The sequence below is a fragment of the Leuciscus leuciscus genome (assembly GCF_965113295.1).
Source record: "Leuciscus leuciscus genome assembly, chromosome: 5".
NCBI classification, from domain to species: domain Eukaryota; kingdom Metazoa; phylum Chordata; class Actinopteri; order Cypriniformes; family Leuciscidae; genus Leuciscus; species Leuciscus leuciscus.
The window spans coordinates 44,691,255-44,707,298 of record NC_138729.1 but is presented as its reverse complement, the minus strand read 5'-3'; the positions used below and the strand labels follow the sequence as shown (position 1 = coordinate 44,707,298).

The 16,044-nt window shown below is 38.8% G+C and overlaps 1 protein-coding gene across 1 annotated transcript in view; it reads right to left on the bottom strand.

Moving 5' to 3' along the window:
* Positions 1-16,044, bottom strand: part of npffr1l2 (neuropeptide FF receptor 1 like 2) — a 48,642-nt gene that overhangs the window by 5,158 nt on the left and 27,440 nt on the right. The window contains exon 4 of the mRNA XM_082170347.1: positions 1,121-1,220. Within this exon, the coding sequence (XP_082026473.1) occupies positions 1,121-1,220 (100 nt within the window). The remainder of the gene's footprint in view (positions 1-1,120; positions 1,221-16,044) is intronic.

Here is a 16,044-nt window from a genome sequence, read left to right as displayed (position 1 = left end):
TGTGTATATATATATATATATGGAAAAAATAATATAAATATATATAAGAAAAAAGTGAAAAATTAGGCCTGCTTCACAGCTTAGATAGATAGATAGATAGATAGATAGATAGATAGATAGATAGATAGATAGATAGATAGATAGATAGATAGATAGATAGATAGATAGATAGATAGATAGATAGATAGATAGATAGATTAAAAAAACTGAGACGTAGTGGTTTATTTATTTCTTTTTCCCCCTTTTATTTTTTTGGCTTGTAAAAATTCTGAATGGCCAGTAACTTATAAAATTTAGTAGCCAAATTGCCCGGTGAGTGAAAAAGTTCATTTCAAACCCTGATAATATGTTTTGTGTGTGCGTGTGTAAAGCTGTGCAAAAGTCTTAGGCACGTTAGTATTTTCACCTCCCAAAAAATGGTTTTAAGCCAGTTATTTATATATTTTGCTAGTGTGTCTCCAAGACGCTTGAAAAAAAAGCTACCTGAAAAAAAGTGAACGCAAAGGGTGGTCACACCAAATATTGATTTGATTTTGTTTATATAAGTTAATTTATAAATAAATTCTATTTATGACATTATTTTTGAAAGCATCCTCACTTTACAGCATTGTTACACAAGTGCCTAAAACCTTTCACAGTACAGCAGCTATGCAGGTTTCTTCAAGCATCTTGGAGACATTGCCACAGTTCTTCTGGATTTAGTCTGTCTCAGTTTTTTTCTGTTTCTTCATGTAATCACAGACTCGATAAGATCAGATCTCCATGTGGATCATACCAGCTGTTGTCAGACTCCTTGTGCATTATTACAATTAATGGCAGAAGGAATGTTTGGAAATGTAAACTGATATTTCCTGCTGACACACTACAGCAACAAAATAAATAACTGTCTTAAAACCATTTGTGTGTGCGTGTGTGTGTGTGTGTGTGTGTGTGTGTGTGTGTGTGTGAGAGAAAATACTAACGCGCCGAAGACTTTTGCACAGTACTGTATCATTTCAAACATTTTTATACAAATATTTTGTTTAATGTCTTTATTTCATTTCAAATATATATAATTTAGAATTGGATTTTAAAATATTCTTGACAGGTTTCATCAGATTCATGTAATGACACCACTGACCTGTCCACTGCAATGGCCACCAGTGTGAACACAGAGGCAGACACAGACATACCCTGTACCAGACCACTCATCTTACAGACTGTGTTTGGGAACGGCCAACCTTGGAGGAAAAAAAGAGAGAAAAAAGTAATGATTGACAAGGTAAATTGGGCTTCACACACACACACACACACACACACACACACACACACACACACACACACACACACACACACACACACACACACTCTCACTTACTTTCAGGGGAGAGAGAGAGCGAGCTAAAGATAAATTGCTGAAAGCAGAGTGAAAGTAAAAGATTATTCTCGATTTATCAGCAGGCTGTCTAGCGTGAAAAGCCAGATCTGGATTTGTTTCCTTTACCTTTGTGTCAAGACAGTGGTTCCCTCGAGATTTTCCTATGGTTCTTTATAAGGTAGTTTTTCAGTTTACGAGTAAAATAAGGTCTATGATAAACACAAGTTGATGATGCTTAGACGTTAGAAACATATGTTTTTTTATTTTTTTATTAACATCATTCTAAACATATTCAGATATTATGTAACCGCATGAGGGAGAATATAACAGTTACCTACAAAACTCACCTGTTGGTGCACATATAATGGTACAGCAGGCAAACATACAGCTCAAAGACGGATGACACAAAACATGGAGAGTGGAGACATAAATAGTAATGCTCAGCAGGCTAAATAGAGTAGTATCCTCAGAAAGACATGTTGCTTCAGCTAAATAAGAAAATGTTCTGTAAACCAAATGTTAAACTAAACTTGAAATTGCAATATATATATATATATATATATTTTATTTTACATTCAAAGAGGGCCAGTCTGGGTTGGGGACAAGCATAAAACGGCAAAATCTGCTAATAAACAGCCTTGCAAAAGCATTTTTAAAAGAAAACGGGCAAGATTTGGTGGTTACTAGGATGTTGGAGCATGATCTATATAATGACAATGTATTTGTGCATTTGTTTGTTTATTTATTTACAAAAAAAGGCCAAGGACACAAAAGTGCCTGTAGTTGGGAGAATCACACACATACACATATTAATCATCATCAAAAAAAAATTATCAGATAAAATGAGTTTAGATTTGAGATTAAAATGAATGGAGACTATTGGTTGTGAGCACAGTGTGTTTGATTACCAGCATGCAGAGGGATCTTTGTTTGCAAAGTGGATGTGCTTCTCTTACCCAAGTTTGTGTGGGTTGCTGGTTATAAAATCAAAGGAGAAAGGGGGGGATATTAATATGCCTAAGACTTTTTCACAGTACTATATATATATATATATATATATACAGTATATGTGTATATATATATATATATGTATATATATATATACACATGTTATTTATTTATAGGTGTAGGAGCATTAATTATTTGATGTTTGTTATTGGTTATTCACTGTCACGTGGGCACAGGTGATCACTTCCGTTTTCTTTATTATTTCCTTTGGCAGATTCCTTGTTGCTGTGTTTGGAAGTGCTTGTTGTGCGAGTGCGAGTTGCGGGAGTCAACTTTCTGTTGACCGTATTGCTTTGGTTGAATATATGTCAAGCTGAAATAAAAGTAAAATCAGATAAAATCGCCAGTCTATTGTTTTGGTAATGATATGACGACCGAGTGTGAGCGAGTCACGAGCCATCCCGCTACATAGCCTCTATGTGGCTTTTGGACTCCTGAACATTAGTCAACAGAAAACGGCGCTTTGTTTTCAAGGATATTTCATTCATGCGCTGCATTGGAACGCAGTTGTGGATTGCAAGAAGAAACGGACACGAGATGCAGAGCACTTGGACCGGTGTTGTGCCGAATTTCGACCCCCGCCGAATTATTACCCCCCTAGTATTGGTAGGTTTAGGATTAGGGGTGGGGTTAGGGTTAGGCAATCAGGTACTGACTTCAACGAGGGGGGGGTGAATAATTTGGCAGGGGGTCGAAATTCGGCACAACACCGGTATGTGATTCAGATTATTATCTATCTGCTTGCTGGTTGTGTTTTGGATACGCTATTTTGGTTGTGCTTGATGTGGAGCGCGGATCCATTTGTTTGGATAAACTACGGTTGGCTGGAAAGTGCGTAGTTTATGTCGTGTGTTTCACGCAGCGCTGGGATTTGCACAATTGTCGTGTGCAATTAAACAGATTGCCTTGAAAGTTGTATGTGTCGCTAAAGTTGTTTGATGAGTGAAAATGGATGAAGATGAGGCTGATGCGCTTATGGAGGGTAAACTCACCGCAAAGGCTTTGGAGTTAAAGATTGAATTGCTGCAAAAGGACTGCTGCTGAATTGCTGCAAAAGGAAATTCATTCAAAGTTTGCTCTTTGATGGAAACATTGAAGTTTTTGAGAGATGATGTCACTTTGTTGCATGAGAGTGTGATTCCTTTACTTCCTGCTGAGGAACGAATAAAGCAAAAAGAATGGTATGGCTAAATTTTTCGGTTCAACAAGGGATTTATAGAAGATGTGGAGCAATAGCTGTCTGATCTTAATCCTTTGAAAACTTCACTGACTCCTACCATAGCAGCAGCATCTGAACAGAGAAATTAATGACTGTCACCTCATCCTGCAATAGATGGAATACCAACAATGACTATGGCGGTTCAAGGGCAATCTCCTTCAAATGATTTGTTGCCTGCTGCTGAAACCTCTGATGCAAATGCAAATTCACTAAGGATTCTTAGTGAGGAATGTAATGCATTGACTTGAGCATTTCACGGATGAGATCAAACAAACTGATAGTATTTCAAATGTATTCAGCAAAAAATCAAAAAATTCTGGTTCACGATCTAGTAGATCATCGACATCATCTGCTCGCCTTCAAGCTGAAGCTGAAGTGGCGGCTTTATTAGCCAGTCAGCAAATGCTGAAACAGAAGCATGCTGTGGAAGAAGAAGAAAAAATTGATCTTCAAACTAAAATAGCTGTGTCTATGGCTAAAGCCAATGTGTATAGGTCTGCTGCATCAGAACAAAGCATGTATTTGGAAGTAAGAAAAATTTTAAAGGAAAAGTATGAAGCGATCTGCACTAATTAAATGGAAGTGGCATCAGTTCAAGTTGACACACGTCGAGTCACAGTCTTTTTTGTTAATTCAACAGGAGGTGCAAGAAATAAGGAAAGTAATTCTCAGCTTCAGCCTGTGCAACAACCAAGGTCCATAACACCATTTCAGCCAACTGCATCTTTGAATGGGCAGCTACTCAGTAATCATGGTAGCAATGTACCGGTTTCAGGACAATCACTAACTGATGGAGAACAAGGAAATATATCGCATCTTATGGAAAAACAAAATGAAATTACTGCCATGTTGGTTAAACAGTATTTCATTACATTACTTCATTCAAGGAGGTTGTGGAAAAAAGAGCAAACAACTATGGTGATTGTTTCTATTTTGAGCAGTATACCCGAGGTCAACCTAGAGAACTTGTCAGAAGTTGTCAACACATGACTTCCATGCAGGGTTACATTAAAGCCAAGACCCTACTTAAGGAACATTTGGGAAACAAACTCAAAATCTCTTCAGCATAGATGGACAAAGTTCTCTCTTGGAAGTTCATTAAACCTGAGGATACAAGGGCTTTACAAGATTATCATCTTTTTCTTAGAGCTTGCTGTAATGCTATGGAGGATGTTCGTTAAATGAAAGAGTTAAACTTGGCTACCAACATGCAAATAATTCTTTCAAAGTTGCCTTTTAAGCTCAGAGACAAATGGAGAGCAGTGGCGTGTGATCTGCAGGAAAAACGTAAGGAACCAGCAGCATTTAAAGACATTGTGGATTTTGTAGAGAAGCAAGTAGAAATTGCAACAGATCCTGTGTTTGGAAACATCTTAGAGGCCCCTTTTGGTGGAGGTCGAAGCATGATTTGTTCTAAGACTAAGGGAAGTAGTTTCGCTACCATTGTTACTGTTCCAGGTATGGAAGATGTTGGGAAAACTAATAAAGGAAGTGCATCCTGTCTTTGTTGTGGCAAAGATCCAAAAATCCATAAAGAAAAGCTGGACTTTCTGAAGAAGAAAGGAATCTGTTTTGGCTGTCTATGTACAGGCCATATTAGCAGAGATTGTAAGAAGCGCATAAAATGCAGTGTGTGTGGCTCTAAACATCCCAGCACCCTTCAGGTCTTTCAGCGAGATAAAACAGAGGAACCAAAGCAAGCAGTGGGCAGTGCTCTGATCTCTGTTCAGTCCAGTAGTCTTACTGGGGCTGGTGAAGATGCTTGTGCCTTTTCCATTCTTCCAGTATGTGTTAAATCTAAGAATGGAAACAAAATTGTGGGAACGTATGCCTTTTTAGATCCAGGCAGTTCAGCGACCTTTTGTACAGAAAGTCTTATGAATAAGCTTAATCTTTACGCCAAAAAACTGAATATTCTGCTTAAAACCATGAATCAAGACAAATCGGTTTCCAGTTATGTTCTCAAGGATCTAGAAGTTGCTGGATTGGATCAGACACTTTATTGTTCACTTTGTTCACTATTGTTCACTATTGTTCACTATTGTTCACAAGTGTATTCCCAGAAAAGTATGCCAGTTTCTAAATCCAATATTCCCATGCAGAGCGATCTTGTTCGATGGCCTTATTTAAATAGCATACATTGCCCTCAATAAAAGCAGGAGTTGAGCTCTTAATTGGAGCAAATGTACCAGAGGCACTGGAGCCATGGCAGGTTGTTCGCAGTCAAATGAATGGACCATATGTGGTAAGAACCATACTTGGATGGACAGTGAATGGACCGCTTAAAGGAATGGAAAGGAATGGAACTTTCTGTAATGACCAACCTCACGTGACTGTTAACAGGATCTCTGTCTTAAAATTGGATGAGCTTTGGGAACAACAGTTTAAGACCAATTTCCCTGAAAATGCCCTGGATGAACTGGTAGGGATGTCAAAAGAAGATAATCAGTTCATGGATCTCGTATCTAAGTCTGTAAAACTTATAGATGGTCATTACTGCCTTGGTTTGCCCCTCAAGAATAAAGATGTGGTCCTACCAAACAATAAAATAGTTGCAGAAAAACGGGCTTTTGAGTCTGCAAAGAAAATTCAGAAAATACTCTGCATTTCAAGCAGATTATACTGCTTTCATGGAAGATGTGATTTCCAAAGGATATGCGGAAAGGGTACCTGTGGAGGAACTTGAGAGGCATGATGGTCGTGTGTGGTACATACCTCATCATGGGGTTTACCATTAGAAAAAGAAAAAGATCAGGGTTGTTTTTGACTGTAGTGCCTCATTTCAGGGAGTGTCATTGAATGGACAACTACTTCAGGGACCAGACCTAACAAGCACTTTAATAAGTGTTCTTACAGGATTCAGAATGGAGTCTGTCGCCTTAATGGCTGACATTTAATCCATGTTTTATCAACTGAAGGTTCCTGTGGAGGATTCTGACCTTTTGAGGTTTCTGTGGTGGTCAAATGGCTACTTGATTAAAGACTTGGAGGAATTCAGAATGGTTGTACATCTGTTCGGAGCTTCTTCATCCCCAAGTTGTTCTAATTATGCACTCAGGAAATGTGCAGAGGACCATGGAAGTTTGTTTAATTGCAAGATGGCAGAGGTCATCTAGAAACACTTCTATGTGGATGATTGTCTCACTTCAGTGCCCACAGAATCTGATGCTATTCAACTATATAAGGAGCTTCATGCATTGTGTGCTAAAGGTGGATTCCATCTGACCAAATGGATGAGCAACAGTCGGGAGGTGTTCAATTCCATACCAGAAGAAGACAGGGTGAAAGAGGTAAAAGATCTTGATTTGAACCATGTTGTGCTTCCGATGGAAAGGGTACTAGGTGTACAGTGTTGTGTCAAATCTGACACCTTCAGATTTGACAGACCTTTTACCAGAAGAGGGATACTTTCCGTGGTTAGTGCCATATATGATCCTCCTGGATTGTTGTCTCCAGTAGTTCTTTCCGCAAAGAAGATTCTTCAAGATCTTTGCAGGGAAGGGGTTGGATGAGATAGTGTTATACTCATCAAATATACAGAAATGGAGAAATTGTCTCGAAGATCTTCATGGCTTGGAGAAATTTGAGGCAAAAAGATGTTTGAAATCTGTGGAGTTTGGAGAGGTCACGGCAGCTCAGTTACATTATTTCTCGGATGCCAGTGAGGAAGGCTATGGCGTTGTCAGTGGCGGAGCCAGAGGGCTAGTTGGGGTCCAGACGAAGTCCTTGCCACCCCTGTTGCCACCCCGCTGAAAACATTACACTGTTTGATTTTTACGAACATTTCCCAAATCTCCCAGCGGACGTGAATGCATCCTTACGCAGCACGCACAAGCGTGAACTGTGAGATAATGGAAGGAGTGCAGTCTCTTGACCCCAAAAGCCCATCATTCTTAAAAGAGGAACCCCTGCTTGCTTTGGGGAAAACATTCGAGTCAGATTTAGAAGACCTTAAGCATGGGCTTCATCAAACGAGACGGCTTCTTTTAAGAAGGGAGAAAAGTGGAGAGAGACCAGCTTCTCTACTTGAGTTTGTGGGGTTTTTGGAGCCTTACAAAGAGGTTTTCCATGAACTTTTTAGGCTTAGTAAAATTTCGGTTGTGATTCCAGTTAGCACTGCATCCTGCGAAAGAAGTTTCTCTGCCCTAAAATGAATAAAAACCCACCTCAGGACAACAATGGCAGATGATAGATTAAGTCACCTGGGCATACTCAGTGTTGAGTCAAGGAGGGCATATTCCATTAATATGGAGGACTTTGTAAAACATTTTGCTTCATCTCACCAGAACCGCAGAATTATGCTGTTCTGAATGTTTGTTTTTGTGAACTTGGTGGTGCCATACCACTGGGTAGATGCAGGTCATACCTGGTACAACTATTGAAGTTTATCATTAGAGTGTTAAAGGGCTCTATGTTTTTTTGTATTGTTGTTCTATTATTATTCTTGTACATATTTGAATGTGTACAACTGCCTTGTCCTGCCTTGTTTTGACATATCCAAGTTTACCTCAGTTTTTGTTTACTACTGGACTTGATTAGTCCAAGGAGCACTTTGAATACTTGTTGTTCTATTTTTGCTGTATACTTAATACATATATAATTGTGTACATTTTGGAAAATAAACTACTTTAATTTAATCTATATACATTTTGTGGAAAATAATTATTTTTAGTGTAATTGAACACTTTGTAAATTGACCCCCCAAAATAATACCTTGCCACCCCTGTTTTAAAAGTCTAGCTCCGCCACTGGGCGTTGTGTCATACCTACTTCTCCAAAACAATCAGAACATTGTACATTCCACCTTCTTGATGGGTAAGGCTTGAGTAGCAACAGTGAAATCTACCACCATTCCCTGCATGGAACTTACAGACGCCACTCTCGCCAGTCGAATGGACAGGCTATGGAAAAGAGATCTTAGGATGAAATCACAAGATTCTGTGTTTTGGTCTGACAGCACTGCTGTGCTAAAGTATATTCAAAACGAGTCCTCTAGATTTAAGTGTTTTGTTGCGAACAGAGTGTCTGAGATCTTGAGAGCATCCAACGCGGCTCAGTGGATATATACAAATTCTACCAATAATCCTGCTGACTTTGCCTCAAGAGGGCTGAAGGTGGATATTTTACTTCAGGAGCAGATGTGGAAATCTGGCACTCCCTTTCTTATTGGATCACAGGAAGAGTGGCCAGATATGCCAATTGATTTGGGAAATAGTTTGGTTCAAGACCCTGAAATCAAGCAAACCGTTGTGGTTAACACTCTACTGATTCAAACTGAGGAGGGATAGGCTGTGGTCTGGATCCTTAGGCTGAAGAAAACCCTACTAGCTCTAAGGTAAAGGAGAAAACAATTGAAGGAAACTCTTGATTATACTGAATTGAACTAACCACTGGAAGTTATCAATAGAAACATGCTTAAACTACGATCCAGTGTGAGTGAAGGCTATCTTTCAGTAGACGAGCTAGAGGAAGGTGAAATGGCGATTATACGCTTTTCCCAAAAGATGAGGTTCCCAGAGGAATTGAAATCTCTACAAAGAGGTGAAGACGTCAAGCAGAGCAGTCCTCTGTATCGTCTCAATCCAGTACTTGAGGCAGGTGTTATAAGAATGTATGGACGTCTAGATAATGCAGCCATGCCTGAAGAATCAAAACACCCAATAATCCTGGCAAAGGATCTGCATATTTCCAAACTTCTTTTTAGGCATGTTCACAAAGAGGTCGGACACAGCGGACGAAATTACATGTTGGCTAGGCTACATCAACAATATTGGATACCAGGAGCAAGTACTGCCATACGGAAAGTTTTGTCCAGATGTGTAATCTGTAAACGACTTCAAAGAACAGCAGGTTCCCAACAGATGGCAAATTTACCTTCAAGCAGAGTCTTATCAGATGAACCACCATTTACTCGAATTGGAATTGACTGTTCCAGCCCATTCGAGATCAAACGTGGACGAAGCACTGTGAAGCGATATGGAGTCATTTTTACCTGTTTGGCTATAAGAGCCATACACGTCGAAGTGGTTGCATCATTGGATACGGATTCTTTCATCCACGCCTTACGGCGGTTCATTGCACGACGTGGTAAAGTATTAGAATTACGCTCTGATAATGGAACCAACTTCGTTGGAGCCGAACGAGAATTGAGAGAAGCCATAAAAAAATGGAACCATGATAAGATCAGTGATGTTCAAATCCAGAAGAGTATCAAATGGATATTTAATCCTCCTACGGGATATCATCACGGTGGCGTTTGGGAGAGGATGATTCGATCAGTGAGAAAGATTATGAATTCAATATTGAGGCGGCAGAGTTTAGAAGTAGAGTGTCTTCATACGCTTTTGTGTGAAGTGGTGTCAATTAATAATGGCCGTCCTATAACAAGATCATCTACGGATTCTAAAGATCTAGAGGCTCTAACACCCAACCATCTGTTACTTCTGAAAACTCAACCATCTTTACTCCCTGAGAGGGACTTTACTTTGTTTGATAGGGAGGATTTATATGTACGTCGTAGGTGGCGACAAGTACAGTACATGGCCGACCTGTTTTGGAGGAGGTGGATAAGGGAATACCTATCTCAGCTACAGGAATGGCAGAAATGGCTTGAAAAGAGAAGAAATTTTGGTAACACTTTACTTGAAGGGGTGTGCATAAGACTGACATGACAGCTTCATAATCATGACATGACACGTCATTAATATGAAGGAGGTTTTATGCATGTTAATGGCAATTGTCATTAAGTGTCATTTGCTCAATTATGTCATTTTTAATGAAAAGATGACATTGTTTGAGATGTCTTTATGACAACTTGACATAAACCAATACATCATAACCTGTCAGTGTCTTTGTCATGGCAACTTGACATTACCAAGACAACATAACCTGTCATAAATGTCATAAACATGACATAGCAGATTAATCATCAAACTACTTAGCTTTATGGGTTAACATTACATTATATTTCTGACCACTTTTTTCAAGTGGTACAAATTTAATTTGTCATTTTTTAACTACTACTGGAATACTGGGGAAAAAAAGTGGTAAATATATTCATGACACAGTTATAATGGCCTCATGACAGCCAATGTCAAAACCAACCACATGAAAGTTTAATGTAATGTTAACCCATAAAGCTAAGTAGTTTCTTAAGTTTGATGATTCATCTGCTATGTCATGTTTATGACCGTTGTCATAACAAAGACATCTCAAACAATGTCATCTTTGCATTAAAAATGACATAATTGAGCAAATGACACTTAATGACAATTGTCATTAACATGCATAAAACCTCCTTCATATTAATGACATGTGTTATGTCATGATTATGAAGCTGTCATGTCAGTCTTATGCACAGCCCTTCAAGTAAAGTGTTACCTACATTTTCAAGTGGGAGATGTTGTACTTGTTGTCAATGATGCTGCCCCTCGAAACTCATGGATTATGGGTAAAATTGTCCATACTATACCAGATAAAAGGGGATTTATTCGCCAAGTGAGGATTAAAACAAGGTACAACTGCTTAGACAGACCGGTCACCAAGATTTGTCTACTTCTGGAAACGGAAGAAGACTATAACTGATTTTTTCTTTCTTTTTCTTTTTGCATGTACGTAATGACATTTGGATATAAGGACTGACTTATGGACAGACTTTTTGGACCTTTTTTGTTTGACTGACATAACTTAAGACCTTAACTAGAAGATACACAGACATGTTTTTTTACATGGACAAATGCATACACACACATACTGTATATGTAAATATTTAGTAAATTTCTAAAATGATTTGTATATTGTACAATTAATGTATTTATTATTGTTGGTAATTTATGATTATTATCTTTATTTTGTCTGTAATAATCATGGGGCCGGAATGTAGGAGCATTCATTATTTGATATTTATTATTGGTTATTCACTGTCACGTGGGCACAGGTGATCACTTCCGTTTTCTTTATTATTTCCTTTGGCGGATTGTTTGATGCTGTGTTTGGAAGGGGCGAGTTGCGGGAGCCAACTTTCTGTTGACCGTATTGCTTTGGTTGAATATATGTCAAGCTGAAATAAAAGTAAAATCAGATAAAATCGCTAGTCTATTGTTTTAGTTTGATGTGTTGGAATGAGTGTCCCTCTCTAGGCAACCCTGAAAGACCTACCTATGAGATAGGATTCAAACCAGTGAAGTGGAGTTCCTATGATGCCCAGTGATGAGAGGGTGGACAGAAGGATCTGATGATTCACAGTGTCAATATGACGACCGAGTGCGAGCGAATAACGAGCCATCCCGCTACATAGCCTCTATGTGGCTATTGGACTCCTGAACAATAGGTTCTGAATCTTTTTTTCCTTCGCGCTATAAAATAACTAGGAAACTACTAAGATTAAAGCTTACTGGCAAGCCCATCAGCTGCTGCTGCTTCACAATCCATTATATTTTTATTAACAGAGCTTGATATATTTACTGGCCGTTGGTTAAGTTTCAACATAAGACGAAACAACTCTTCTAATAGGGTACTCTTTTAATGCTCTTGAAGAACTATTTATAAACCTCAATGTCATTGTATTGCATATAAAAACTTAAATAGAATTTAATTTACTCATTGTGCAGTAAGAGGAAAAGGCACCCTGAAGTATTTTTTATGTCAAATGACACCAGTTGAGACCAGTGGCTTAACTTACTGGCTAGGTTGCAAAAATCGATTTTTACTGAACACTGTTTTTATGTACAGTTTGTAAGCTATTTTAATCGGTGGTAAGTTCGGGGTTTATCATTAATAATATGTAAAAACCTGCGCGGCCTATAGGCCTACTTCACAAACATTCTTTCTAGAACGTTCGATGCTCACGTGTCGTTCATATGGAAATGAACAACACGACGCATTAATTCAGATAGCTAACAAGCAATTAGTACCTTATTTTGTCTTTTTATTTTGTGTATGCTTATTTTGGGGACTTAAATTCATGCAGTGGGCGTGCAAGTTCTGCTTGTTTTCGTGTGAAAAGAGGTCTCAGCTGTTGAAACACTACAGATTAAAACATGGAAGCTACTCTAGAAGTACTCCTACTTTAAATACTGCATTCCACATGGAGGTGGGGAAATCATTCCATCAGCAAGGAACAGAGAACGAAAATGATCTGGAGAGTGATTTTATGCCTCTCCCGTAAGAGCAGGTGGAAGTAGGAGAGTTCTAAGCCTGTGGTAGAACTGTTAGCAAGCATCAATGCCTTGAACTTGATGCGAGCAGCAAGTGGTAGCCAGAGATAAAGAGAGGTGTGACGTGGGCCCTTTTGGGCTCGTTGAACAAGTTGACAAGACGTGCAACAGCGTTCTGAATCATTTGTAGAGGTTTGATTGCACATGATGGAAGTCCAGCCAGAAGAGCATTGCAGTAATCAAGCCTAGAAATGACCAGGGCCTGGACAAGAAGTTGTGCTGGATGCTCAGTTAGGAAGGGCCTGATCTTCATGATGTTGTGTAGTGCAAACCTGATTGACTGAGCTGTCTTTGCAATGTGGTCTTTAAAGGTCAGCTGGTCTTCAAAGATTACTCCAAGATTTCTGGCCGACCTTGATGGGGTGATTGATGATGAACCTAGCTGGATGGTGAAATCGTGCTGTAGAGTTGGATTGGCTGGCAATACGAGAAGCTCAGTCTTTGCCAGGTTAAGCTGCAGGTGATGTTCTTTCATCCATTTTATCACAGCTTGAGATTAGTGCAGCTACTGTGGGATCATCTGGTTAAATTAAAGGTAGAGCTGTGTGTGATCAGTATAGCAATGGTAGGGGAAACCATGTGCCTGTATGATGGGTCCCAGTGATGTAGTGTATATGGAGAAGAGGAGGGGCCCAAGAACTGAACCCTGAGGAACCCCCGTGATCAGTCGATGTGCTTTGGATACCTCCCCTCTCTAGGCAACCCTGAAAGACCTACCTATGAGATAGGATTCAAACCAGTGAAGTGGAGTTCCTATGATGCCCAGTGATGAGAGGGTGGACAGAAGGATCTGATGATTCACAGTGTCAAAGGCAGCAGAGATCCAGGAGAATGAGAACGGATGATTTGGAATCAGCTTTCGCAATCCCTGTGCTTCAGTGACTGACAGTAATGCAGGCTAGGTTGATTGGCCGTTCATGAAACCAGATTGGTTGATGTCTAGCTGGTTACTCTGTGAGAGGAAAGATGATACCTGGTTGAAAACTACAGTATTTGTTCAAGTGTTTTCGCTATGAATGGTATGGGAGAGATAGGTCTGTAACTATCTACAAGTGTTTAATGTGGGTTTTTGAAGCTGCAGGGTTACCCAAGTCTGCTTGAATGCGGTAGGGAAATCCCAGTGTGGAGAGATGTTGATGATGTGTGTGAGTGCTGGTAAAAGTGTAAGAGAGATGGCTTGTAGAAGGTGTGAGGGGATGGGATCTAGGGGGTAGGTGACTGGAGAGGAGAGGAGAAGAGAAGCATTTAACAATTATGTGATCAGAGAAAAAACATTGAGGATATACTACTCAATGTTGCTGCTTTGCCTGAGTTTTATTTGTTAACCTATTAGCAAGACATTTTATTTGATTAAATGTGTTAGTTTTATTAATATTTACTGCAATCTCCTAAAAATGGGCTTATTTAAAGCTGCAGTCCGTAGCTTTTCCTCTTTGTCACCATCTCTGTTCGAAATCTGCAATTGCAGTTATTTGCGGAATTATAAACTTTACGTGGGTTGTACATCGGCATGAAACAGCGCGGATGAATCCAATGTTTTGAGGTGAGTGTGCGGCTGTCAATCACCGCACCGGTGTGGATACTGACATTCAGAATCACAGATTATACTTTTTGGAAGTATGACCAATATTAGAATTTTCAACGGAAAATGACGTCTGAACAAGTAAGTAATATCCACTTTTGTTCTGATCAACTAAGGGGAAAAAGCATTGCAGTAAATCGCGCTGATTAAATCTAACGATCGCTTATGTCAAACCGTGCAAATCATAGAAGAGCAGTTATTTTGTACAAACAAATAACAATCATAGTTTTATGAAATAAACGGTGTATGAACGGAATCCCTGTTATGCATAAACGTGTTATAATATAACATAATATAAACATCTTACGTCACGAAAATGTTCACTTTACCGATCTGATTCAGATCCAATACTTGACAACGGAGGAGGCGGGTTTGATTTTCTTGGAGTAGAGGTGAATTGCTCCCTCTCATAGCAAGCACAAAATAATTCATATTTACCATAATAGCAAAACGAGAAAGGCACAACAAAGGAAACTCCGTAACTGTGTAAATTAAGCGAACAAGTGTGCTACTGTTACGTAATTAAACTATTGAAATGTCTTACCTGTCTAGCAAAAAAAAAATCGTCTCTGCGTCCGTTTTGAACCCCTTTAAAACACAGAGTTCACACTATCTTTCAAAAGCCCTGCTGTTTATCCTTGTTTTCGCATGGGCCCGGTTGCAGTCTCTTTATTTCTCTAGCCACTCCGCAGTCCGAAGTCTTTTGGGTTTTACAACTGGTGAATCTCCAGTTGTCACTGGTAATTGTCGTTTGAAACATTCTGGATCCGCTATAAGTTTATTTCAAGTGCTGTGAGAAAAGGATATAAATCTCCACCTCCAACATCCTCACACGCAATATAGCTTACTAGCTGGGACCCCTCCTTTATGTGGACAGATGTGACGTAATGACGCAAAGACATGCTCCAATTTCCCGCGAAAATCCACCAGTACCACTGGAATTAAAATCATTATTAAAAGCTAACCGATTTGAATCGAGCTAAGGCAAGCAGATAGTTTTGAACACTGGCTGGTTATGTTTTTTTTATTATTATTATTTTGGATTATTTTTAACACAAAAAAGTTATGAACTGCAGCTTTAAAATGTGCTAATGCAACATGATTTTTCAATCTGTTTTCATCCACTTGAATTAAATAAAAAAATAATTTAAATTAATTAAATAGAACTTAAACTATTTGTGTTGGGACAGCATGAAATTTTTTTTATTGTATTACCTGAAATTGGGCAGCCTTCTCATCCAGAATTTATAGACTGTAAAAAAATATATTGTCGCAATTATCTACAATAACTAATTTACAATAAATAGCTTAATTTTAAATACAATTTAATATGATTATAATGTGCCTTTGTATAATAGATTTAATGTGCCTTTGAACTACAGAGAAACAGTTCTTTAATGGGAGCAACGCCACGAACACTGCATATAGGCTAATTCTGTCATGTGACACCACATTTATTTGCGTTAAAACCCTTTTTCTCGACAAAAAGTGTTTCCAACTTAGTTTTCCGTGACGTGAAGTATCAACCTAAAAATTATGCGCTAAAGTTAATTGGAAAAAGATTGTGTTGACATTTGCACAAAATTATCGATAATTGGTATTTTAATCAGTTATATCATCAAACATTTTGATAAATTTTTTTCATTCCACACTCTGCCTAACA